General features: G+C 42.2%; 1 protein-coding gene across 1 annotated transcript in view; it reads left to right on the top strand.

Moving 5' to 3' along the window:
* Positions 1 to 25,741, top strand: part of shisa9a (shisa family member 9a) — a 49,699-nt gene that overhangs the window by 17,811 nt on the left and 6,147 nt on the right. The window contains exon 3 of the mRNA XM_034119876.1: positions 20,503 to 20,700. Coding sequence (XP_033975767.1) covers positions 20,503 to 20,700 — 198 coding nt within the window. The remainder of the gene's footprint in view (positions 1 to 20,502; positions 20,701 to 25,741) is intronic.

Genomic DNA, 25,741 nt, shown 5'->3' with positions numbered 1-25,741 from the left:
GGGTCTTACCTTATTGGAAAATCAGAGAGTATATTAATTTAGGTGGCTTCCCAGTTATATATAGTCCACTGCACGCTTCCTGCGATGATGCATTCAAGATGAATTCAGCTCTATTGTTGTGAAGGGCTCCTGCGTGCTCTTAACATCTTTGCAAATATGATAAACATCTCCAATCACATCAGAAAGGTACTTCTTTTGACTATAGAGAGGCGGTAATTGCATGTGAGTGTTTGCGGCAAGTAGGGGAATAAGAATTCAAAAGACAGGAATCCAGAGGGAGACGTACCTTCAGATGTCACTGTCAACCTCACCAGCAGGCAGCGATTGAATCAGTCGCCCTGAGGAATCCTGGGAAATGGAAGCAGATCTGAAAGTGCCTTTTCCCTCCCCTCATATTCTGATACAGCCTGACGGAGACTAGTCGTACATGCCAAGTCTTAAAGATAGAGACTGAGTGGAGAAGGGAACACAAAAAATGAGACTGGTAGAGCGGGAGCGGAGGACCGGAGATGATGGAAGAAAGATTGTGGGAATCTCCAAGCTCACAATGACAACATTCCTCTGTTGTGGAAACGTGGGCTTCGACATTCATTTAGTGCTGAATTGGTCCAATGCTCCTTTACGTTCAAAGTCCACGTTTCTGGAACACCGGCGAGTCTGTTACACGTGAAGAGTGAACCAACAGTACTGATGTGAATGTGCCAGTCGCATCAATCCTGCATAGTTTACGAGTGGAAGACGAGAGACATTGATTTCTCGTTCTTGCAGGTAGACAATGAGAAGGAAGTAGAAAGAATTCGAGGGGGCAGAGACAGTTGGGTTAGGACTGCGAGTATCGTGTGTGTGCATGCGCAGGTAATTGGTACGAACACGCTTCAAATCAATTCTTAATTTGTTTTCTCTCACATACTTAATTTGTTTTATGCACGGTTGTTTTTAGGGTTATTCTGGTTTATTAATTTCTTTAGGGAAATTGTCCAAAATCCACACTATATAAACTCTAAAGCAGATTTTGATGTAGATACTAAGTGGAAAGATCAAGTGTGTATGCATACTTCAAAGTTGCCTCATTATGCTTTTGGGGGTTTTCTCTTCTGAGTGTTATATAGGTTTTTATTTGCTCTCCTGGGCAATAAAGTGAGTTAGCGCCCCTCATTTTTTTACCCTATGGACCTTGTGGTTATAACAGCCATGAGCATTCAAAAAAGTCAAGTCTCTACAGTAAGTCAAGATGAATGTCTTTTGACATTTCACATGCATGGCCTTTACTGCCATCATTCCCTCGGCTGCCCGTCTGCTCCTGATGTCATTTCAGCATCATATTGAATTCGATCCTGCCGAACGCGAGTCATTCAGTCTGGCCATATGTTTGTATTGATTTGAATCTGTCCCCTCAATACATCCCGACCATCAGCCACTTCCTCTTCGCCCATCCTTATATGTCATCGTCTCCTCTCTGAATGCTTACGTTTCCCCACTAGTCTCTGACCTAAGATCAACAGTTTAAAGTCACAAATGATGTATAATTCATTCCACGCAGAAAGGTCTGTGCAACAGATTGGATTTATGTACGACGGCCTCCCCTGACCCACAATATATATCCATCTCCGGGTACCTCGCTAAATTATGATTCATCCCACGCTTGTCCAGAGTGTTTGGTGAATTTGAAAACAAGCTCTCTTTGTTGGTAAAATGTTCATTTAAGCTGAAGTCTCTTGTGTCTCGTTGAGGAATTCAAAGTGTTTGCTTTGATTAGTTGACTGTTTCGATTAGCTGCATACAGCATTTATCATTTTGAAACATTAATTTATCTTTTCATTACATGTGATATCCTAATAATCTCTCCGGTCTATCTCTTATCTCTCCCCTCACTCAAACAGTGATTGTCCAATTAGAGCTTCGACATAACTATAAAAGAAGTGAAGAAAGGTGAAGCATTGTACTGTAAGTGGGGTAAAAGACAAACCCTGCATTTAAAGAGTTTGGTTTTGACCTCTCGTTTTAACTCGCCATACATTTGGGGAACTCAGGAACGTTAGCCCCCTCAGCTCGTCAGCCTACATGAACCAAACACACCATTAAACCTAACTCAAAAATGTTAGCTTGAGATGGCGTTTTCTAACAACTTGCAAACATTCGCTCAATTAGCTAGCTAGCAACAGTCAATGAAATGTTAGCCTCCATAATTAAAGGTTGCAGAACAGTGGAAAGCCATTTTGTCTGTAGTGAAGAAACCATTATGAAGAAATACATCTGCCTGTTGCAGCTCAAGTCATGTAATTGACATTGTTAGTGTTTTTCAAATGACTGTTGAGTTTCTTTTTGAAATACGAATACACCGAATTTCCTGTTGGACTTTGTCTGCAGTTAAATAATGCTATAAAAGCCTATCTGTCGCAAGGCAATCTTCCGCTGCATGGTTAACCACTGCCAAATCCATGATGTAATAAACTCACTGCAGTGAACGGCCCAACAGAGGCTGCCAATCTCCCAAGTGATAATCTGTTTGTCCTGTTTGCGTTAACGGTTTATTGATGTTAAAATGAAACACCTTTGATAGCCAGCAACAGCAGCTTTCACGTCTAAAAACTTCCAGACATATCTTTATCAGAAGACTAATCAAACTGCAGCAACCCTGGAGAGAAGGTTTAAATAACATTTAAGATTACATTTTCAAGACATCTTAACATTTGATAGAATACTATCACTGTGGATATTGAAATACAGTCATGAAGCTGCAGCTCCAGCTCTGCCAAACAACACTCTTGGCAGCAACCACCATTAGCATCCCAAGATTAGCGCAGCCCTAAATTATTATTTTTTTTTTGATTGCTAAATAAACATCTCAGGTTTCTCCATCGCACCGGCGTCCACACTCCTACACCGCCTGCCCATCTGTGGTTTAATGAAATTCCAAGACCATGGCCACATTTGTTTATCGCGGTGCTTATTTATTTTCTGGGATGATTTGCTAACAGCAGGCACACAGGTTGTTGGAGGTAATAAGCAGGGGAGAGAGAAAGGAAGGAGGAGAGAGCGATTGTAGCTAAACTGTGTTTTTTTTACAGAGGATAATTTTGCTCCCCAGAAGGCTGTGATTGGCATTAATTACCCAACAGGTGCTAACAGCGATGAATCTCATAATTAACCAGTTTAGATTTAGCTCATTTGGGAAGACATGGGTATGAAATGCTGAAATGTGTGTGAGCATGTGTTTGATATGTGTGTGCATGAACAATGATGGAGATAATGTCAGAGATAGATTATACACATGTGTGTGTGTTTGTTGTGTCAGAACATCTTTCAGGTGTTAACCTTCAGACTGATGTCATTTCCAACACAATGACTTCTCTAATGGTCTCTATCTAACAACTTGGATAACTTACTTATCAGAGGTCGGACTTTGGTACACTAGACTTGATATGTGCGAAGGAGGGTTGGTCTAGAAAATGGGTATTATACTGAAGATTTAGAAACTCAATTCAGAGAAAAAACCTTTTGTCAGCCTTCAAAAACAGGTCAGTAGACATTACATTACATTACATTACATGTCACTTTTATCCAAAGCAACTTACATACTCAATACTGTGGACAATCCCCACAGGAGCAATTTGGGGTGAAGTGTCTTGCCCAGGGACACAACGACATGCTGACTGCAGTGGGGTTTGAACCTGTGACCCCCTGATCCAAACACCAACGCACAACCCACTGCGCCACACGCCTCCCGGACCTAGACCTACTGTGAAAACCGTAGCATTGCATTTAGATTATCGCACCTTTTTAGGTCTTTAGAGAATGACATCATCTGAAATGATTCAGGCATTGCTGAGAAAAGATGTTGGTTATCTTTTCCAAGCAGAGAAAAGACAACATGTAGTACACCATCCTTAAGATTCTGCATTTGGTAGGGGACGGGTTCCTTTGTCCATCAGCATGGATGATTATGGATTATTTAACCAGGCCAGACATGTGTTTCTCCTTCAACTGGAACCTTCTTTGAAGACAGATAGGGATACCCCCTAAATGGTTGTTTTAGTCTCAATGGACTAAGGTTTCTCAAGTCCATTAGTCTTCATTGATGTTTTTGCTGATGCTTTATCATCTTATTTCCCAAAAACTTCAAAACCCCTCAAGCTAACATCAGCTCCAACCATGATCTTTGACTTGATTGAGCTATATATAACACCCCAATGTTTCATTGGATTTGTCTGGATTTGTTGTGCAGGATTATTGATGTTCTCCTTATAAGCCCCTCTGATCTGAAGTTCTTCTTTCGTCTCACACCATGCTTGTTAGATTGTCAAAAATATCTCAAAACAGCAATCATTAGCAGAAGCTGCAGACCTATCTGCAACAAAATCTTCCTTATAGAAAACCTAACGCCGGTCTACCACACACATACAGTCACATAACACACAGCATGCCTCTTTCTAATGTGGAGTCTGTATCGAGGCAGAGATTGCTCCTCATAAACTGGTCCCTCCCTGCATATGTTGCCAAGCATTTGTTCTCGCTGTGGGCTCTGGGTGAGTTTCTAGAGGCCTCCTGGCACTGCCCGGGGTGTGGGGTGCACGGTTGTCCATATGGGGATTTCCTTATGACCCATTTCTTACCCCCATGCTGTCCCACAGACTCCATCTCTCTCCCTCCCCGCTCCGCTGCGTTCGCCAGGCAGAAGGAGGCGTCTGCTCTCACTGGTTCCCTCACACTCCCTGTTGCCAAGACACGGAGCGGAGCAGGAGAGCCGACAGTTACACTGGCACTCTGCAGGACTACTGCCTCGCAACGGACCCTCGCATGAATGCTACCGCAGATCATCGAGTGCCCGATGCAAAAGGCACATGCAAATGCGGTCACACGGAAAGCGGCATCAAAGGCACACATGGACACTGGGTGCAAACACCCGTGTGGGAATGTGCATCCACATGCCTCAATATACATTTCTGTTGTACAATTGTTTTAAGCCACCGTCTTCCTCACAGAGTGTCCAAAGGGTTCAAAGGGCTATATGCAATGGCTATGCAGGCTCCTCCAACAATGCAACATGAATATAAGACATCGAAATAGACTAATGTGCAGGTAATGCAGGAGAAGTGAACGATATGCAAGTACAATAGATACTGTAAGATGAGCTCAAAATAGAATGTCAGATGTGAATGCTGTACCGTGAATTTAAAATACAACACAAATGGCAAACACTCTGTACACTTTGCACCCTGCCCCTGCTTACAGATGAAGCGAGGCAGCCGGTCTTTCTTCAGTAACCTACTTTTTCTTTATCTCCCCGTCTCTCCGAGGGGGTATGGATGTCTCGCTCGAGTCCATCCCTGCGGCGCGGGGCCACCAAATGGCCGCGTTTAGTTTACATCGCTAATAATAGAACGTCCCTGAGCTGAGGCATCTCTCGTGGATGAACAGACAGAAGTGTGAGACTCACTCACGGGGGCTAATCTGTCCCTCTTGGAGCCGATATCCCTCTGGGCCACTCGGGAGAAATCTTTAAGAGGATTCGTTCCCCAAAAATGTTACGTCTTCCATGAACGGGAGGAAATCGGGGGGAAAAGTATCGGATGCAATGAAAATGCACTCCATCGACAGAGAAAGTGAAATACTCACGATGCTTTTCACAACAGATGGACAGAAGGAGCAAGGGATTGAGGAAGAGGAGGAGGCAAAGGAGGGTAACAGGTACACAAATAACACACGGATGAGAGTGTGTTGCTTACCATGTGTTGATATGAGACATATGGCAGCAATGCAGAGGCAGTGAGATCACTCTAAACACGGAGCCTCTCAATCTGGCCCCGCCGAGGCCTTTTCTCCCTATTAGCGAAGCCATGTCGCATCTACAATAAAGCACATCATCACGTTCAATTAGAGCAAATTATGCTTTCACAGCTCGGTAGCACACACAGAAAAACACATCAAAGCAGCACTGGATGATGTTGAAGATTAACCCCAAGCAAGGGGACAGAAATGGTGTTTTTTAGTTTTTAGAAGAGCATGAGAGATTATACAGCTCACATATGGATGCAAGGCTGTTTGCCTCACTTCATCATTGATGTGTTTGATGTGTTGTGGCACACAGGAATGGAAGGAGGGGGGGGGGGGGGCATGAGAACGTGAGAAAGACAAGAAAAGAAAGCATTGTGGACGTAATGTTCTGAAGGAAACTTCGGAAATGTCAAGAAGTTATGAGTCTTGCAGCGAAAACAAATCACGTCTGTGGAAAATGATAACGCTTCATGTTATCGAGCTGTTGTGCTTCCAGTCAATACTAGGATGTATGTAACAAGGGGTTATTTGTACTGCGGCTCTCTACACGTACACCTAGAAGACCTTTCTTTGTTCCCCCGAATAAAAATAAGCTGGTTAATTGCAGTGTGGGATTGATTAGATTGTTCTGATGGAGTGCACGTAGCCTAGCCCGTTAGCGCCTGCGTTTAACTCCCAGATTTGTCTGAATTCAGCTCTTATTGCGATTCTCTTTCTCTGCTGGATGACTGCTGAGGGGTAGGCGAAGGGGACATCTGCCTGCTGCCCTTTCTTGTCCTCGCTGGCCGAGAGAAGCCCCCTCACAGCTGTGACACTTAAACCTGCCACGAGTTCAGCCCAGGGGCCAGGTGCAGCCGACTAAAGCTTTACCACATAAAGCTTCTCCTCAGGGGAGAGAGACTGTAGGGCAAAGACGTCAGGGGAATAAATGCTGAGGTCACGTTTAATTAAATACTATCTGCTATCAGCACGTCTGCTCTGTTATAAAGCCGGCTGCTGGATTCATGTGATACTGATGTATCATTTGAAAGCCGATAAGAATCAGAATGACATTATCAATTGTCGGTTATTAAAATGTTTCTTAGAACACAGGAAAATGTTAAATAGGTACAAAAAAAAGGAAATTGTATTTTGTAAATACTGTACATTTAACAATCTATATGCCAACATGCACACAATCACAGTGAAAACATGCCGATGTTAGGCAGGTGTAATGTTTGGCACCATGTTCACAATCTTTCCATGACATTTTGCAGGCACAGAAGATAAACCTTAAGATTATTTCCAACTGTTGGATGGGTTGTCTAAAAAATAAATGAGGTTTCACTTTATCCAATCCTTTTATTTTAGGACCAAATGCATGCAAAGGTAAGCGTATTAGCATGCTAACATTTTGTAATTAGCAGTGAACAGAAAGTACAGGTTATATAATTCACTACTTTTGCATGCATTTGGTCCTAAAATAAAAGTATTGGATAAAGTGAAACCTCATTTATTTTTTAGACAACCCATCCAACAGTTGGACATAATCTTAAGGTTTATCTTCTGGGACTCATGTGTGCCTGCAAAATGTCATGGAAATCCATCCAAAATTGTCCTAAGGCGTATTAGAGACATGGGAAAAAGGTTGAAAATATTGGCCTCTTAAAAAGTTTTTTTTAAAGTTAGCTGCAGCTCAATATTATATTCCTTCAGAATAAGTCAGACGTTTTGCTATACTTTTTCCATCTTACAGACCTTAACTACCGGACAGGTTCTGACAGGAAACCATTGGAGAGCAGTGTCCTGGGTCGGCCTGCTGACATGTTGTCAGAGGTGTCAGCCCCCCGTGGAGAAACACAACATTATCATCCCCATCTCCCACTGCCTCCTGCACGTCCGTCTCACTTTGTCTCTAGCAGCATGTTGCCCTCAGTTGATGGAGTGGCAGCCCCACTGCTGCTGACTCATAACCCTGAATGAAGCGGGGGGGGGGGGGGGGGGGAAACAGTAAAGCTCAGTAAGTCAAGGTGGTACTGCAGTGGTAGCATCCTGCCAATCAGGGAGCTCTAAACGACCTCTAGAAAACTCAGAGAGAGGACAGAATAAGTTAAGACTTCTTTTTGATCTGGAAAACATTCACAAACAATCAGGCCATGACTTACAATGGAATGTTTTTCCTGCGAAGAGACCGAAGATCATTGAAGAAAAACAATGGGCCCAGGTGTTACCGTGGCTGCTCCATTTCCTTGAGTGGTGCTTCATCATCGTGATGAATAGGGGCTCCTCGTTGTCAATCATGTGCTTTAGTGGAGCAGGTATTTATTCCTCTGTTTTCGCTGTCTGCCTGTCTTCCTCTCTGTGGTGAGTGATGGGCCCCGTCATGAGGAGGAACACCCGGTCTGTAGACACCAGAGACGACTGGCCGAGGCACAAATGAAATAAAGCTAAATACACATTTTGTACACCTCATAGGGTCCAGGTGAGGGAATACTGTAGTGAGGAAAGAATCAGTATGTTCAGGATTCAAACTGATCTGCTACCACTCTTTGTAGGTATGCACCAGTCCAATGTTTGGTTAGTGTATCCAAGTACTGATCTGGTACCATGGCTGTATTCTTTCCACAGACTTCTGCAAAATCTGCATCCAGCAACTCATTGGGTTCATCTATGTCAGGGGTGTCAAACTCAAGGCCCCGGGGCCAAATCCGGCCCGCGACTTCATCTTATGTGGCTCGCAAGAGCTTGCAAAGAATATAATACGTTTATTATACGGTTACATGCTACTTTACAGAATATCTATATATGTTCATTTTAATTAATTTCTTATTTTATAGTTATTTATCATTTTCAATTTTTATCTTTGATTTATTCTTAATTGTATTAATCTGTGTGAATCTGTGCTGTCCTGTTTTTCAATCTTACCCTGTTGCTGTTAAACTACTGAATTTCCCCACGGGGATTAATAAAGGTCCATCTTATTTTACAGAAGCATGTTGCCCATAAACTATATGTCCCACAATGCATCTCATTTTGTGACATGCGCACTGAAGAGACTTGCAATTATTTGCCCTAGACTTCTGCTTTCAGACGTAGTTAATTATGAAGTTATTCCCCTATCCGATAATAATCCAATGCAGAGGCAATAATGTAATATAATACATTATTTCATATATATGATGTATTTATATATGTATATTTATATAGTTACAACCGGCCCTTTGAGTGCAACCATAATGCTAATGTGGCCCACGATGAAATTGAGTTTGACACCCCTGATCTATGTTATGCAAGGGTGATAGCAGTAGCAAAATAAATAGCTTAAAAGTCCACATTGCCTGCAAAAATGTAATGTAATGTTTGTTGGTATTCACAAATACCCCGAGTTCAGGTGTCTGTTGAGAACTAAAGTCAGATCAACTATTCCCTCATGATTGTTTTCTGATCATTTTGCTTTTCAATGATCATTTTAGCATCCCAGTTCTAGTCATAAAACATATACTATTGATTGTCTATCATGCTGCTAATTGATTTGTTCAACTTATTCCACTGCCTAATAAGCAGGAAGGTCAATTTAGTGTGATTTCTTGTTGATATATAATTGCAGATCTCAGTAGCTTTTCTCACCAAACCCCTTTGAGCACGTTCTGTTTCTCCCACACATCTGTCAGCTCTCAGCAGTGCACAGGCCTTATAGTTTTTAAAGCGTCTGATAAACGGGTCTTGTTATCCGGAGGTGTTGTTTGGCATTTCATTTGCTCGAACGCCCTTCACGTGTGAGCTGTTTCCATCCACTCGTGCAGTGTCGATGCCACAAGGTAGATTATTTCTCCGTTTAAATACGAGTGTGAAGTCAGCTGCAATGACACATTATGAGACCGTTACAAATGGATAACCCCATCTGCTACGGTTTAGAAGTTGGATACGGATACAAATCTAACGGCAACTGTCCTAGTATACAGCATGTGTCAGAAGCAGTGGACGGAAAAGAATGAAATATGTTCAAAGGACGCATCTCAAGGGACATATATAGAAATATCAGAATTGTTTCGACACCTTGTTTTCTTGCCATACATGTTACTTTTAAAGAAATTCCTTTGAACTGAGACATTTCTAGTTCATACAGGTCTTTAAAGATATCAGAGGGTATCTAATGATTGATTGAGTCGCTATTTAACAATGTCCTGTGGGACTCAACACATTGTGCTTTGACAAGACAACACAAGACGGAAATGGATGTTGAATCTTGTTGCTTAGCTTCCTCTGTCGATAGGAGAGAGGAATAATGGAGATCGATAGCACCTCGAAATGAGGAATGCATGACGTGGCTCTTTTCATAAAAAGCTGGCCACGGGAGTTATTGTGTTTTCAAAGGATTGGAGAAAATTAAGGGTAGATAAGCTGCTCTCTCTGCTCTCATTCCCCTACGCCATTTTCCCCGACTTTTTCAATAATACGGTTTCTCTGCATCGCACTCCTATCTGTTTAATGGTCATCCCTCATGAGGATTACTCAGTGATAGCTTTTGTAACAGTTGGCTGCACGAATGTCTCTGTAGCCCATTTCTCAGTATCTCACTAGCATTTCACGACACACTCTCCATCGTGCCCCCCCTCCCCGCGCTCTCTTTCACTATCTCTTTCTAAATGGGAGTGCGTCGATGTGCTAATGAGCGAAGACAAAGCTAGCAGCATATGGTGATGATAATGAGATGAACAATGTTTGGAAAACAAAGCCGTATATAAGGCTGAGGATGTGACACATTGCTTTGGAGAAGACACAGTGTGGTGCGCTGAATGCCATACAGCAGCCTGAAGGCTATAAGCTACATGAGATATATTATTCATGATACCCACGTCCTTAAGGCAATGTTTCTGGGCTCATGACTGAACGCTGGTGCCAGTGACATGCCTTTAATAAAGTTAAATCCTTTTATACTTTCGCAGATGCTTAGCTTTTTTGCCCCAAAGTGATGATGCAAGTTCTCATTTTTGTGGCTTAGAAACTGTGTCGCTAAACAGTAGAGTCCTGCAAACTAAAGCACTTATTCCCCAACCTTTTAATCAAGCTTTACCCAGAGAGTCGTCAGAAATGTCTCTTCGATGATAGTGTTACAGGTTGTGGGTTTTGGAGTCTGTGTGTGTGTAAAATGTGATGGCCAAGGCGAAGTGCGGCGGTATGAAGAGAGAGACGAAAGTATAGAGAAAGTGGTCAGAAAAGTCTAGTCTGTATGTATGCAATACAGTGTCAATGTAACTGATTACTGTGACGAACGTGAATAAACGGAGGTTCTTCCCACGGCACCCGAACGCCCCGTTTTCATCCTTTTTCCCCTCGAAGTGTCTGGGCAGCTGGTTACCGGCTGACAACGAGCCAAGTCAGAAACCACCGGTGTGTATTCGAAACTACGGTTTCGGTGCCGAGATACCGTTAGTAAAAAGGTAACATCAGATGCCATGTGTGTGGATGGTATAAGACAATTACAAGTTGATAGTGTTCCTTTTAGCTAACTAGAAGCTAACTTCAGCTGTTCTTCCATTGCTTTTCCAACTGTGTAGCCTTTGTGCTTGTTTGCTAACCACCTAACCCTGACATACCGTATTTATATCCAATTCTAGTTCTTCGTTCAATCAAAATGGGTTAGGCACTCTGCCACTGGTAACTGGTCCATCTCTTTTCTAAAGTAGGCTACCCAGTGACTTTGAAACCCCTCTAACAGCTGTATGCAGTTTGCTTGGCTCTAAAAGGCTTAGCATCCGTGTAAAATAGTTTCTATCTGTGAGCTTTTTGGCCCTTTCACCTCAAACTTGCCCCCTACTTCTGACAGAGCCAGCGGGCAGCAAAGACCCACAGAGCCAGGGAGAAGATCTGCTCTGTTCTCCCTGGCTCTTTTTCACACAAGCCAACTTTCTTGTTTCTATTGATATATAAAGATTTCATGAATTTCTGCGCTCCAGTCACTTGTGCCCTTTAAAGTAGGGCTGCTCGATTATGGCAAAAATCATAATCTCGATTATTTGGGTCAATAATTGATATCACGATTATGAAAAACGATTATCCATTTACTTTGAAAACATCAATTTATTGGAGAAAAGAAAATGGGAACAGTATCTTTTTAACAGTTGATTACCCTGAACTTTAAGTATAATTCAACTGAAAAACCAATAAAAAAAGAAATTAATAAAAAAAAAAAAAAAAAAAAGTAATAATAATAATAAAAAAATAATCGTTTTATTTCGATTACGTTGTTTTCGAAATCGTTGCAAGCCATAATCGTAATTGCGATTAAAATGCGATTAATTGAGCAGCCCTACTTTAAAGCCCAAACGTGACTTTCTTTGTCAAGTCTTCGCATAAACTCCCTCATCCAGGGGCGGACTGGGACTAAAAATCAGCCCGGGAAACTCGACCGGCCGAACTCGGTACCGCTAGTCAATTGTCAACGGGGGGAAAACTCCCGGTATTCCCAATGGCCAGTCCGCCCCCGCCCTCATCTTACCAAACCAGCATGCAAAACGGATTTAACATCCAGATCCCGGGGAAATTCCCAGTAACTCTGTGGTCCAATAGTGGGGACTTTACTCACTTTGTTATCCTCACCTTCCTCCATGCTGCAGGACAGAGATATGGTCCGAAGTGGTTAAGACAGATTCATGGCTTCATATGCACTGTAAACAGGAGGGCAAGTAAAGAGGAAGCTTTCTGCTCCCCCGCCTCACACATAACCTTTTTATAATTTCACTGTGACTAAATATGCAGAGTAACCGAGAGGACCCCACACACTCCCACACAGGGGATGTGTGGACTGTCACATACTGTACTGTAAGGGTGAGGGATAAAAGCGAGTCAAGAGCTCTCAAAGCTTTTATAGATAGAGAAAAATGCATGTTGCATCAATTTTCATGTTACTGTTTTGAGCTAATATCACGTAGATGTTTACAGTTGCTTTGGACAAAAGGGAACTTCTCATGTTTCATTTTGAGACTCTATTCAAACAGGTTTTCAGTGTCGCGGCAGAGTTTTATAGTCAACATCTTTTCAACTTCAACATCCTGCCCGTTTTGTACCCAAAGACGACTCACAAATTTGCCTTTCAACCAAACTAGAGCGAGTCCTTCAATAAAACATGCAGGCTCTTTTGACAATGCCTGACAAAGCCGTTAGGATGTGACCTAGAACAAGCTCAGAGGAGGCGAGCAGACACGTGAAGAGTAAGTGGAGAGAGATGAGCAGACAGACCGCAGCAGGCAGCACAACATAGGTTGCATAACAATGACTTCTTCAGTACAGTACAGCAGGCCTGCCTGTTGATATGTGGGCGCGGGTGACTGCGGGACAATGCGAACTCGCCTTGTGCTGCAGAGCAAATACTACATGAGAGAATACTGTTGCCATGACAAGAGAGCGAGATTGAGAGGGTTGAGTAATGACAGAGAGGCAGTTTTGCAGCTGAAGAAAAGAAGAGGGTTTATCCATTTGCAGAGTGAGGAGAAAGAGGGAATAATAGATTAGTCAGCTGCTCGCAATTTTCAACGGCAAATCAAACAAGCGGTGAAAATTACACTGTAGCGATGGAGCCGGGCCAAGCGTGAGATAGAAGCACTCCTACATACATGTGCTTGATGTCTCTCTTATATTTCTAAAACACACAACGTACAGCACACATCAAGGGACACGGTTGAATGTGTTGCCTGCCCCGTTTCCATGAGGAAAAGCACAGATACCACATGTTCGCCCCGGGAGGATTTGCTGCTTCACGCTGGATGTCTGGCTTCCCACGGGGGAGAGAAACGTGCCTTTGAAATCGCTCTGTGTTTCGGTGCCTCTGGAGCGTTATATGTAGTGCACACTCATGTTGTGCTGACTGCACTGTCTGTTACCTGCCGGTCATAAGCTCATCATCCACACGCTGTCTCATCAGTGCGGTCACACTTACTGTAATCCTGACATTCGCCTTCGCCCCTGCAGGGTGAATTCATGTAAATGTTTTTTTTATACGCTGAAAAGAGGGTTCAAACGGCGGCATACATTTCAGACTGAATGCATGATCAAATCCACTGCTGTTAACTCGCGACTCCTTAAGTAATACCCTGTGATGGCTTCATATGCTTAAACTCCCAGTTTCCTCCTGTCAGTGATTGATTCAAAAGCAATGATTTAGCCAATTTACTGCTACTTTTAAAATATACATATACAATTAGCCAGTGTTGTGAGCAGGCCTTAAAGGGTGTAGTTTGGTACAAAGAAAAAGGTTCCCATATGAAATGGCGCACAACAGGGTTTTTCAAATGTATTTTATTGTGCTTTTAGCACCACAAGCCGAGTATCATATAATTCCATTATATAAGAGAAAAGGACATATTTACGTCCGATATCTCCACTACCAGTTCATCAAAAATCTCTATTATGATTTCAAACTGTAATCTGCTTCTTTTAAAGAAGACAAAAATGGAAATGATGAATGTATCATACTGGAAGGTAAGAAGTAAAGGCCAGACGTCCATCTTGTCAATCTCATTGAGGTCTGAGAAAAATCATAATCAGTGACCTTTAAAGTCTTCTGGCAGCCATTCAACTGCCTGTGAGCTGCCTGTGGAAACCTGGTGTACCTGGAGCGATTCTGTTATACAATAATACAAAAAATTGTGAGTGTTTTTTTACATCCATTTCAGCCGTTGCTTCCATTGAAATTGACTAGTGCACAGGTAGCAACAAATATTACTATTTCAAATGTGTGCACTAGGTAAAAGCCTTTTGCACAAGACATATAAACAAGAAACATGACAACAACTGCATGAGAAAAAGTAGGACCTTGTTCCCATCTGGAATAGATCTAAACTCAACTCTGACCTTTACATACATTGGGAGAAGTGCTGCTTTCATTTGAAAAAACAGTACTCTACCTCACACATATTGCTGTATACCGAGTTCCCACTCAAATAAACACAGGTTTTTGGCAGGAGCGGCGTTTAACAACTTGAAATGTGTGGAACCCCCTGATGAACCAATGCAGCCTCATTGAAATGATTGGGATTTGTTTCCCTCTTTGCTATTGTTGACGTAAACCCCTCTTATCGGATTACATCCAGTTACAGGATTACATCAGCAGTCAACAATAAATGTTTTTCAATAGCGCCCAGCACGGCTACTAGAGGTCAGACACAGACCAGTGTGTGGAGTGCATGCAAGTGGAAAACTGCCACTCGAAGAAATTAACCAAGCAAGCAAACAACATTTAGTGAGAAGTAGAGAGTCCCAAGAGCCGATTATCAAAATGTCATTAGGGAATTCTAAAGGCCTTTTCAATCTTACATTTGAAAAGTCTTTGAACAAATGGGACAAATGAATGAGGGAATTCAATATTACGGTACAACTCCACCAGTTTTAACCGCCCAGAAAGAACTGCAGGTTATGTGTTCAAGTATTTGTCAGAAAAACACCCTTCTTATAGCACCACCCTCAGTCCAATCCATCACTTTCCAGATGAGCAAGTCTTCTGGCCTTTGTCCTACACACAATACTTTCTGTGCAATCACACTGGAAGGATGACATTCATTGATTTTGTTGACCTCATGGCCTTTAACCTCTGCTCCTTATACAACGGTGAATCTCTGAGAGCACCAAATAACTGAAATAACAAATCCATGGTTGAGGTTTCAAAGCCTTTTTTCTTATCAGATTCCTTCAACTTCTCAGGTTTCTTAATCATATACATTGGCTTTATCAATGGGCTTTACTTTTGTATAGCTACACATGTATAGTTATTCTGTTTCAGGGCAGTTTGTTTGTGCCAATTATATTATGAAAGCTTTGTAAAAATGTTCAGTGTCAACAAAGTTTGGCTGTGAGATGTACTGTTGTGGGATCTTAGTTTAGCTCACTGCTTGTCAAACTGAGTCCCAACTGTATGCAATTATTTTTCCTTTCTTTAAAGTTCGCTTTTGTCCTTGTCTTTGGGAAATATTCCAGTAGCAGGAAGCTAATATTGACTGTCACTGGAGATAGTTAAAAGACTGCAGTGACCTCAGAGGATCAGTGCGTTTGGTGTAGCTTGATGACGCACTTTGACCACAACATCAGATTCCCCCTTCATCCCCCTCATCCTCCTGATGGGCATCATGTGGACAGCTGTCAGTCATCCTGCTGAATAGTGGGATGTTATCAGAGGCAGTGTTTTCACTCTGTGATCACCGATCCTTTTCACCGAGAACAAGGGGCAGGGATGATGGGTATTTGCATAAAAGTCCTCGAGCAGTATTAGAGCAGTATCAAGAATGCATGAGGCGACAATTATACGTATTTTGGCCATCTTTGTCACCCTTGTCAACTGAGTGCTAACACAGTGTTTCGACAGACCTGAAATAATTACAGCACTCTGCGAGCAAAGAGAACTGGAGGAGAGAAGATTGTTGATTGTTTCACTCTGAAGCGAAAGAGAATTAGAGTAAATATTGGAGAAAGTTGGGACAGTGTGATTCGCAGAGAGCAGCAGTACACAGCATTAATCCTTGTCGTGGATTTTATGCATGAGCAATACAGAGAAATTGGCAAAGAATGCTCAAACTATCAGTAAGTCCCGTCGACTGGATTGCTTAATATTGTTTTGGTATGACGTGCTTGCAATGTCTCCAATAAATCCACAAGTACATCTATTGTAACCCTATTAGCAAATCCATTGTATGAATCACGGTGCTATGTTTAAGCCTTTGTGAAATTTGGTTTTAAAATGGATGATGCAACTCCAACATTTTGAACAGCTGCTGGGTAGCATGGCAAAATCTGGACTGAAACGTTTGTTTGACCATCTTCCTATGGACATTTTTGCACTATGTACATCATGTTTTTATATATATATCCTGCTTACTTGAAGTAAACGGTTATTTTGTGATTTTTTTGTAAATGATTGAGTGTTCTTGCATTTTAATGTGTGAGTTTTTTTAATACCTCGGGACTGTGGGAAACAGTATTTCGATCTCTCTGTGTGTACAAACATATTTTGAGATTGACAATAAAGTTGACTTTGACTTCCACTTCAATCTTCAACGACAACCTGAGAAATGTTGGTAATCAAACTTAATAATATGGGAAACAATCTCCCAACATACTTGACAATGCCGTTTGTTTAATGAGAACAGTAGAATGATATCACCCCTCTCATCTAACTTTGTGCCAGAAAGCGAATATGTAGTGTATTTCACAAATATTACTCGAAGCCAAAACACACCCGGTTGTAACCAGATGTTTATCTGAGGCGCAGCGAGGCTGTAATTTGAATTGCCAGCTTGTCACACCCGCAGCCAGCCAACTTGGCAGAGCAGACACGAGTCCAGTTTAACACATTGTATTTCTAGTCCCTCTGGTTAGACTATTTCATATGTATCTGACCAGATTACAATAAATCCACATCATTAAACATTTGCGTACACTCACAATCAATATTCCAATTACTGTATATAGACTATTCTGCACTGTTTCTATTATATTCTGTTTCTATTATATTTAAGCAATAGCTCACGACAGGCCGTGGTATATGCTCAGTATATCACAGCTAAGGGGCGTGGTTCGGCCCAGCTAAGGGGCGTGGTTCGGCCCAGCTAAGGGGCGTGGTTCGGCCCAGCTAAGGGGCGTGGTTCGGCCCAGCTAAGGGGCGTGGTTCGGCCCAGCTAAGGGGCGTGGTTCGGCCCAGCTAAGGGGCGTGGTTCGGCCCGACGCGAAGCTTTTCAGCCCAACTGTATACAGTTTTTCTCAGACGCGGAGGGACACTGACTTGTTGTGAAAAGTAACTACAATTCTACCCGTGGTATACGCTCAGTATATCACAGCTAAGAACCAATCAGATTGCTTGATTTGACTTGTCCGTTTTATAATCTATTTTATTTTATTTACTTGTACTATTTTATCTGAGTTATTGTGTTGCACTGTTGGAGGAGCCTGTGACCTAAGATTTTCATTGTCATAAATACACTGTAGCTATGCACACATGACAATAAAAGCCTTGAAACTTGAAACTTAGTGACAGTACAAATGTAAGGTAGTGTTTTTTGTGTGTGTTCATGGTCTCACTGCGAAACCATTTCATTCTGGAGTGCCTGAAAACAAGGGGAGTGCTTTGATAGGATTTTGAATGGTGCAATTGTGCTCTGAAACCAAGCAAAATCCATTATGAGATGAGAAAATGGGTGACCTCGTGCTGGCCATTTCGGCCTCCTAGGATAAAACGAAGAAGAGGACGGGCATTCACCGTGGCGGGGTTGAATAAGGATTCTATTAGATGCATGAAAGAGAAGGGCTTTAGCATTATCGTGGATCAATGCCATTTCCATTCACACAGCCTTTTGTAAGCCAGATGTCTATAAGAACCTACATGTGTCCTTTTTTTCTCTTTTCACCAAGCACCATGGGACATTTCATCACATTGGGGAATCTTGTCTCTTGTTCTTTTCTCTGCACGGCCTCACGCTGTCTGGCACTCCAATGCCGTTTTCAATTGCCTCTTCTCTCTTTCTTTACCTCGTCAGTACGTGTGGTGTGAATCATTGCCAGGACTAAGGTTCTTCATCGGTAACAGCGCAACTTGCTTGCTTGACAGTTGGACTGTACACCGCTGGGATACAACTGAGAAGATGGAGGAGGACGTTTATATTGTCGGGTTGTTGTCCTATGGGTTCCCCTTTATTGTCTAATGAGCAGCAGAAGGCTATCTGTAGGAACACCTAAGAGGGCTGAAAGGAGAAGGAGGGGAGAGTTTACATGACTGCATTGAGACTGTCCATCTTTTACTGTCCTTCCGTTATTCTTTAACTTTCTGCTTCACCTCCTTTTTGTCTCTTCATTTCTCATGCAGCCTCTTTCTTCTCATTTCCCCTGTTTTTCACTTTCCCCCTCGTGTTCCTTTCTCCAGCTCTGCGTCTCATAACTTGTTCGTACTTCTCCAATTATCAAGTGGCAGTATTTGGGGCTTTTAACAGAATGCATTCACTTAGCGAGGGTAACTTCGCCTTCGGTAACAGGAATTTGCAATTATCCGTCAAGACTCAGTGCAGCGAGAGAACAATGCTGAAGAGAGTGTCCTCTGAATTCCCACACAGTTTAACATTCGTCTGTGCTTTAAAGTTAGATCAGTGCAGTTCTGCTACACTTCCTCGCCGCTCTCGTAGAACTCCGTCGAGCTTCTGGCGCCGCCCTTCAAATCTGTCCTTACATATCCTGCCATCTGGTGTCTGCATGTTACAGAGGAGGGCGGTTTAAGGTGCGGTTCTTGATTAAGGCTGATTCATACATTAATCAACCGTGGTTTGGTTGAGAGGGCTACTTTTAAAATGTGCTAGAACATGAAGGACTGAACGGAAAAAAAGTTAGCCGGAAGTAAAGGTCAAACAGTTTAAATATTTAAAATAAAGTAGCGGATAAACAGATGACGTTGTTAGCTAAAAGTAGCGGATAACCTATTGAAATTGTTAGCTAAAACTAATTGATGAGATGTTAAATAATGAATAATGAAATAGTGTAAACACTAGACAATTAACATGTCCATGTACTGTAACTGTCAATATAACCCAAATGCCAATTTTGCAGTATCCTACACTGCATCAGCTTTTCACAGCAGTTTCTTCCCATTACTCGTCACGTTACAACTTCAGTTTAGAGTTCAGCTGAGAGGGTCAAATGTATTTTAGATTATGTGAAAAATGCAGAGTACAGAATCTGTCAACTATGCAGACAAGTCAAATCAATTTGAAATGCAGAAGTGAATCTCCAGTGAGAGCAGTGGGTCCGATTGCAGAGCATTTTCACATTTGAAGCATTGAGTGCAAAAGATTGGCCAAACGTTACAATCACGTCCAAGAACATTGATCCTGTGGAAACGTCTGAAGTGTCTGCTTGTGACAGATCTTTCTTCATTGCCACTGCAGTGGAATTAACCCCAGGTCAGCACTGTAAAGATAGACTGATAGTTCCTATAGAAGTACTGTACCGTCAAGGGGATATGGTGAGACACCGAGGATCAAAGGATTCCATCTGGTTGGCGTTCTAGGAATAGTTTGTCTAGTAAAAAACATTATCTTACAAACAAGAAACATTTAGTCAGTTTATTTAATTTTTGATTAATTTAGGTAGTGCTAATTTTATAATCAAACAAACTTTTAGTGTGAGAATTCCTTGGCTTTCATTTAAATAATTAATTTGAACATTTTAAACCCTTGTTCTCGACTGAGGGCTTATTAAGGACACAGTGTTCAGATTTTTCTCACAGTATCTCACACCAGGATTTAAGAAGTTTTAATAAAACACTTCTTTTTTTGATTAGCTGTTAATCATCTTAGTCAATCTACATAAAACATGTCAGCTCAGCAATATAGTGAATTCTGTATCCTGGTACATGAGTATTCCAGCTTAAAATCTCTCATAAAACTGTAGTACTGGCATGCATGGTCAAATGGATGGTAAAACCGGATGTCAATGACAGCAGATGCAGCTTTTCAGCGTACATATATACTCTCTGGTAACTGTCCAAATGTGTATAAGGCAGCACGACATATAATAGGCTGCAGCTGTAGAATGATGGCAAGAGTCCATCGGCTGATGGTACCGACATGAATGGATGTTGGAAGAATTGTCGAGCATCATTTCTAAAATTGGCAGATCCTACAGTGTGAAAAAGGAGGGTGTTATGTAAGAGCTTTAAACTGTCAACGCTCGCACTACACCTGATTCTAACCTTGTCTTTTCACGTGTCCCTTCCCACAGAGGGTGGTCAGATCAACAACAACGTGGGAGTGGGCTCTAACGTGGTCCAGCAGCACCCTTACCCGGCCCTCAACCAGCTGGCTCACGTCTACGAACAGCAGCAGCAGCAGCAACAACAACAACAACAACAACAGCATCAGCAGCTACAGCAGCAGCAAAACAAGGACTTCAACAAGTACGCCTCCCTGAAGGCTGTGGGTGAGTGTCTGACAGCTTCTCTGATTATCTTAACTAAAGAACAGTTACAGTGTGAGAAGAAATAGCGTACTTGATGTTGTGCTCTTGGTTTTTGGGGGTTGATTGTAGCACTTTCTATGGCAATGTTTGGCAGTTCAGAATGAATCTTAAGAGCAGTGAATTTGGAGACTTTTATCAATTACTTGTTATTGTCGTGGGGGGGGGGGGGGGGGGGGGGGGGGGGGGGGGGGGGGGGGGGGGGGGGGGGGGGGGGGGGGTGGGGTTATTTGTTCGGTTGTTTGCGTGTGTTTTCATTCTGTCAGAAGCTACGTTTTCATACAACTGCACCCATTAGTCTTGTATTCTTTGAGATACATTTATGAATGTATGCTCAAGGACATCTCATGGTTCACAATTGTATACCATCATTGACTGCTGATTCTCACTACTCTTAATCGACTTTTAGACGCCACAAGTAAAGAAGAAGAAGTCAACAGCTGCTTAAGTAACAAAACAATATTGTCGGCAAATGGCGAGGCAAAAAAAAAGCATTTCTTGGTGTGTTGCGGGGCCAATCTTTGCTTTTTTCATGGCTCAAAACATAAATCCACAGAGAGGTTTGGTCTTTTTTTTTTTACAAGAGCATTTGCAGGTTAATTCCATATCATATATTGTTATCCCTCCCTACAGGCCGATCACGCAGACTGCGTGGGGCCTCACCTTGCAGAGGGGGCCTCATCTTGCGGAGGGAGCCTCAACTGAGCCGAAAATGCGGCGCACCTATGCGGCGCAATTAGTGTGGCGCGGCACAGTTTCGCCGCTGCTCCACTAGCACCCCCCACCCCGTCGACGCTCGCGAAACAGAGGGCCTCATCATATATCTTTGCGTGGGGCCTCATGTTGGCCAGGGACGGCCCGGGTTATCCATTAAAGTGAGGCACCATTCAAGAAGAATACATCCATGTTTTTCGTTTGACGTCGCCACTATCTTGACTGTAAGGAAGTTCAAACTTGACTAGTTTTCATTACAGTTAACCAAACCCAGCAGCGATGTGATTAAACCACAGAGCTCTGCAGGCTGATCTGACAGGTGATATTGATTAAACTACCAAACTGGACGCGCTGTAAAACAGTAACAGCCTGATATCAAGCTGTTTGACAGCTTAATGCATGCCACAAGACTCAATGAGCTCATTTCTTAGTTGCAGCTGATTTAAATTCTCCTCACCATGCCCATATGCTATTGGCAGTGGCATCACTATTTCATAACCTGAATTCATTTTAGATTGACTTGTGAATTTGTCAGTGCGTGTGTCAGCTTGTTTATGCTAGACAGGTGCCCTGCGCTCACTTACATGCAGCCCACTCACGCCAGATATCATCCAAACACACACATTGAGAAATCAGTACAAACAGCTGCAAGATGCCATTTGTCTGTATTTATTAAAAAACAATCAGCTCATCTTTTTAAAAGCCTATCTCTGCATGACAAGCAGCGGAGTAAGAAATATTTGATTCAGATGACAAATAGGTGTGAGGTGTCTCTTTATTGTAAATATAAATATGACTCCCTACACCACGCTGCGTGCAGAGGACCGTGACTCATCCCCAGACATGTAACAGTAATAAATGATCATGCTTGTTTATGTACTGCTTTATGCCCTGGAAGCAAGGTGTAATTATAGTAGCCGTTTATATAACTGCCAGCGAAATTGAAAGCAGAAACGGATGAATAATAAGTGAGAAGTGGACCACATCATGTTTGAGCTTTAAGAAATTACACCTCGTGAGAACATCAATAAAAACGGTGATTAACACTGTCATCCCGAGTCCTGGACCCTGGCACATGTTGTCATATTGTGCGGCGGTGTATTTCTGTTCATTCCCAGAATGCAGGGCAAATATAGACATCACACAATATATATTTTCAGCTACAGCTGTGTTTGATTGCAGAAAATTGTTCATTTATCTGACGTGCTGACAGAAGACGATGGCGGTGTCGGTCCCCGAGGGTCAGAGAACAAAGGGATTCTTTCTCAACTCAATATATCGCACCAATATTCAAGAAGGAGAGAATATATCCATCATAGAGAAGATGCCAATTTATGTGCTGACAGAAGCTTCAATATATCAGAGTGCAGTGCAGCCGCAATTTGAGGAAGGGACTCAAACCCACTGTTTCCCAACTGGAAAATCTTCCTCTCTGATGTTAGGCTGCAGCTTTCCTTTCATCTCAACCACACATTCAAACCAACAGATGGATGCAGCACACGCTCCGGGGATAGAGGATGGCATTTTGGGGAATCTCAGGGAAAAAGATGAAGCAGGTTGAGGATACAAATGAACAAGGAAAAGGATGATTTTGGCTAAATTAATGGAAGTATTACAAATTGAGAGAACAGTATTAAAATATGTATTTTCCTTTGAATCATTCATTTGACTTAAAATGTTTTTTTTCCAAGTCTGTAGTTACAAGGAATTCAACCTGACGAGACAAAAATAGTGCATCATGTGAAAAGTCAAAGTTAAAAATCGAAGTGAGGTCAAAATCCTGAGTAAAGGGAAATTAATTCACATAAGAATTGCAATTCGTATAGTCTACAAAATGTTATGTCATCAGTAAAAGGTATGTTAATCCTAGGAAAAGGTGGAACCAATCAACACACTAGAATAATCTTGTAGTTTGTCTTCTAAAAAAGGCAAGCTTTTGGTCACATTTTGGATAGTTAAAGGTGGGGTAGGTAAGTTTGAGAAACCGGGTCGAGATACACTTTTTGTTATATTCCATGGAATGCTCTTAACATCCCGATAGCAATGAATATCTGAAGTGCTTTGACAAAAAATACATAAAAAAATGTCATCTGTGGAAGCAGTAGTACTGTAAAAAGCACGACCAATCATCTGAGCCGGCCCGGCTAAAATAACTGGATGGCCTACCTGCCTGTCAGCCTTCCATCTGTGCACAAACTTATCTTGTGCCCTCATTGGTCATGTGCGCGTTCGTGTGTGTTGGAGGAGGGGCTCTGTAAGGAAGTGGCAGATTTTTTCCGGCTGTGTATTTTCAAATTCTAGCGCACTCGAGCTGGTTTCTCCAAAATTACCTACCCCACCTTTAACAAATGAGAAAAAGGCAAGGTATTTTGTAAATATATCCAACCCAACGTACTCCAGCACTGGCAAACAAACACTAACCAACACAACTTGGCCCAAAGAAGGTTTCATTGCGAAGACTCACCAATTATCTGACATTCTTTACTCGATATCATTGAATCTGGTTTACATAAGACATTAAGCCAGTGATGTCGGTCACTGAATATTTCACTTTGATTTCATAATTTTCCTACTGGTTGAAAACTCTGACATTCCTCCGAATAAATACGATTAGATATTTCAAATAAAGTAGCTGCGTACTCCCACTCCACACACTTTCCTCTAATTCATTCAGTTGTATAGTGACCCTGATCAAGACTATTTACTTTCATAACTGCCAGCTATCTTTTGCATTTCAGAAAGCTAATGGTTTCGGTGTACAGTGCACTTAAGTAAAAGCCAGAAACTATAACCCCTTTTATATTTATCTAATTAAGAATATCGTTAAGAATTGTTTCTGAATCAAACTGTGACACCAAGAGACCAACCGAGGGGGACGGCACGCTTTCTTTATTGGTTCACATGAACACGGGAGCACTTTCTCAGCACATTATTTGACAAAAAAAAAAAAAAAGTGCCAGACTAAATGTTCACTGTGAATGATTATTATTCTGAAGCAGTGTTAACTCAACATTGCGAGATGATTTTGAAAACGTACCGACATGTTCTGAGAGCAGGGACTGCCTTGAGGACATGAAATCAATCTAAAAAAGCTGCGGTAGGTAGGCTCGGAAAAATGGTTGAGAGCGGAATAAAGTGTACAGGATTACAAGTTAATGGGATGAAATGAAGTACTATGTGGTTTCAACTCTATACATGTGGGTTCAAACAGGGCCCTCTTTGCGTGGACTCAAATGGATCCGGGCAGCGCTGTAGAAATGACATTCAAACCTTTCAGCACATCTTACAATTATCTTTGCTTCCTTTGCCAACCCACTTCTCCCTCTCTGCTTCTTTATATCTGAAATGGTCCTCATCTTCCACTCACCACTTATCCTCAACCGTTTTTTCTCCCGTTTGCACTTGTAACCTTTTATGTATTGTGAATCGTTTTTCTCGTCTTTTTCCTCCACTCCTTCTTCATTTCCTCTCACCTTTTCTCCTGCTCCTTCCCTCCCTCCTCTCTCCACATCCAATCTTCTTCCTTCATTCATGTCGCCGCCTATATCATCCGCTTTCTAGCCTCTACTCCGCTTTTTCCCCTCACCTGTTCTTTTTGCATTTCTTGTCTCACCCACACATCATCTCCTCTTCACCCCCTGATCCCCCCTTTCCTCAATACATCAAGCTCCATATCGCTCTTTAGAGAATCATTGGGCTTCTAATCTCGACCCTCCCTTAGAGCGCTCATATCTGATTCCATTTCTGTAATTGAAGGGAGCGCCCTTGGCCCTCGTGGTTCACACTTGACTGACAGATTTCAGTGGTATTCAGAGGCTCCTGTGAAATGATTGGAAACCTGTCCACAGATATACAGCACAGGAGCCTGGCAGTACACACAAGCTGTGAAAAATGTGTGTGTGGAGAGGTATTAGTTATTTCCGCTAATCTTGAGCAACACAAATGGACTTTGCCTCTTCTCTTCAGCTTCACAGTCTGGTGTTCTCTCTGCTTGTTTATTACCCCATGAGAAATAGAACTACGGCTAAGATCAACACCATTTTCCCAACTGCCTCCATCAACCTTTTTTCCGTTTCTTGAATTGCCTCTTCTACTTTCCTAATGGTCTACCATCGGCTGATACTGTAAGCCACACTTCTGTCAATCAATAGCCATCTCCACTGTCCCCCTGTGGATCTATATAAGGTCAATTTATCGAACTGCAACTGCAGCCCAGGCAAAACAACATACTAATAAAAGGTCCCTGGATGCAGAGTGGTATGCAGTCTTTTACAAGTACAAACAACCAAAC

This window comes from Trematomus bernacchii, unplaced genomic scaffold, assembly GCF_902827165.1.
Source record: "Trematomus bernacchii unplaced genomic scaffold, fTreBer1.1, whole genome shotgun sequence".
NCBI lineage: Eukaryota > Metazoa > Chordata > Actinopteri > Perciformes > Nototheniidae > Trematomus > Trematomus bernacchii.
This window is presented reverse-complemented; position numbering and strand designations above follow the sequence as displayed.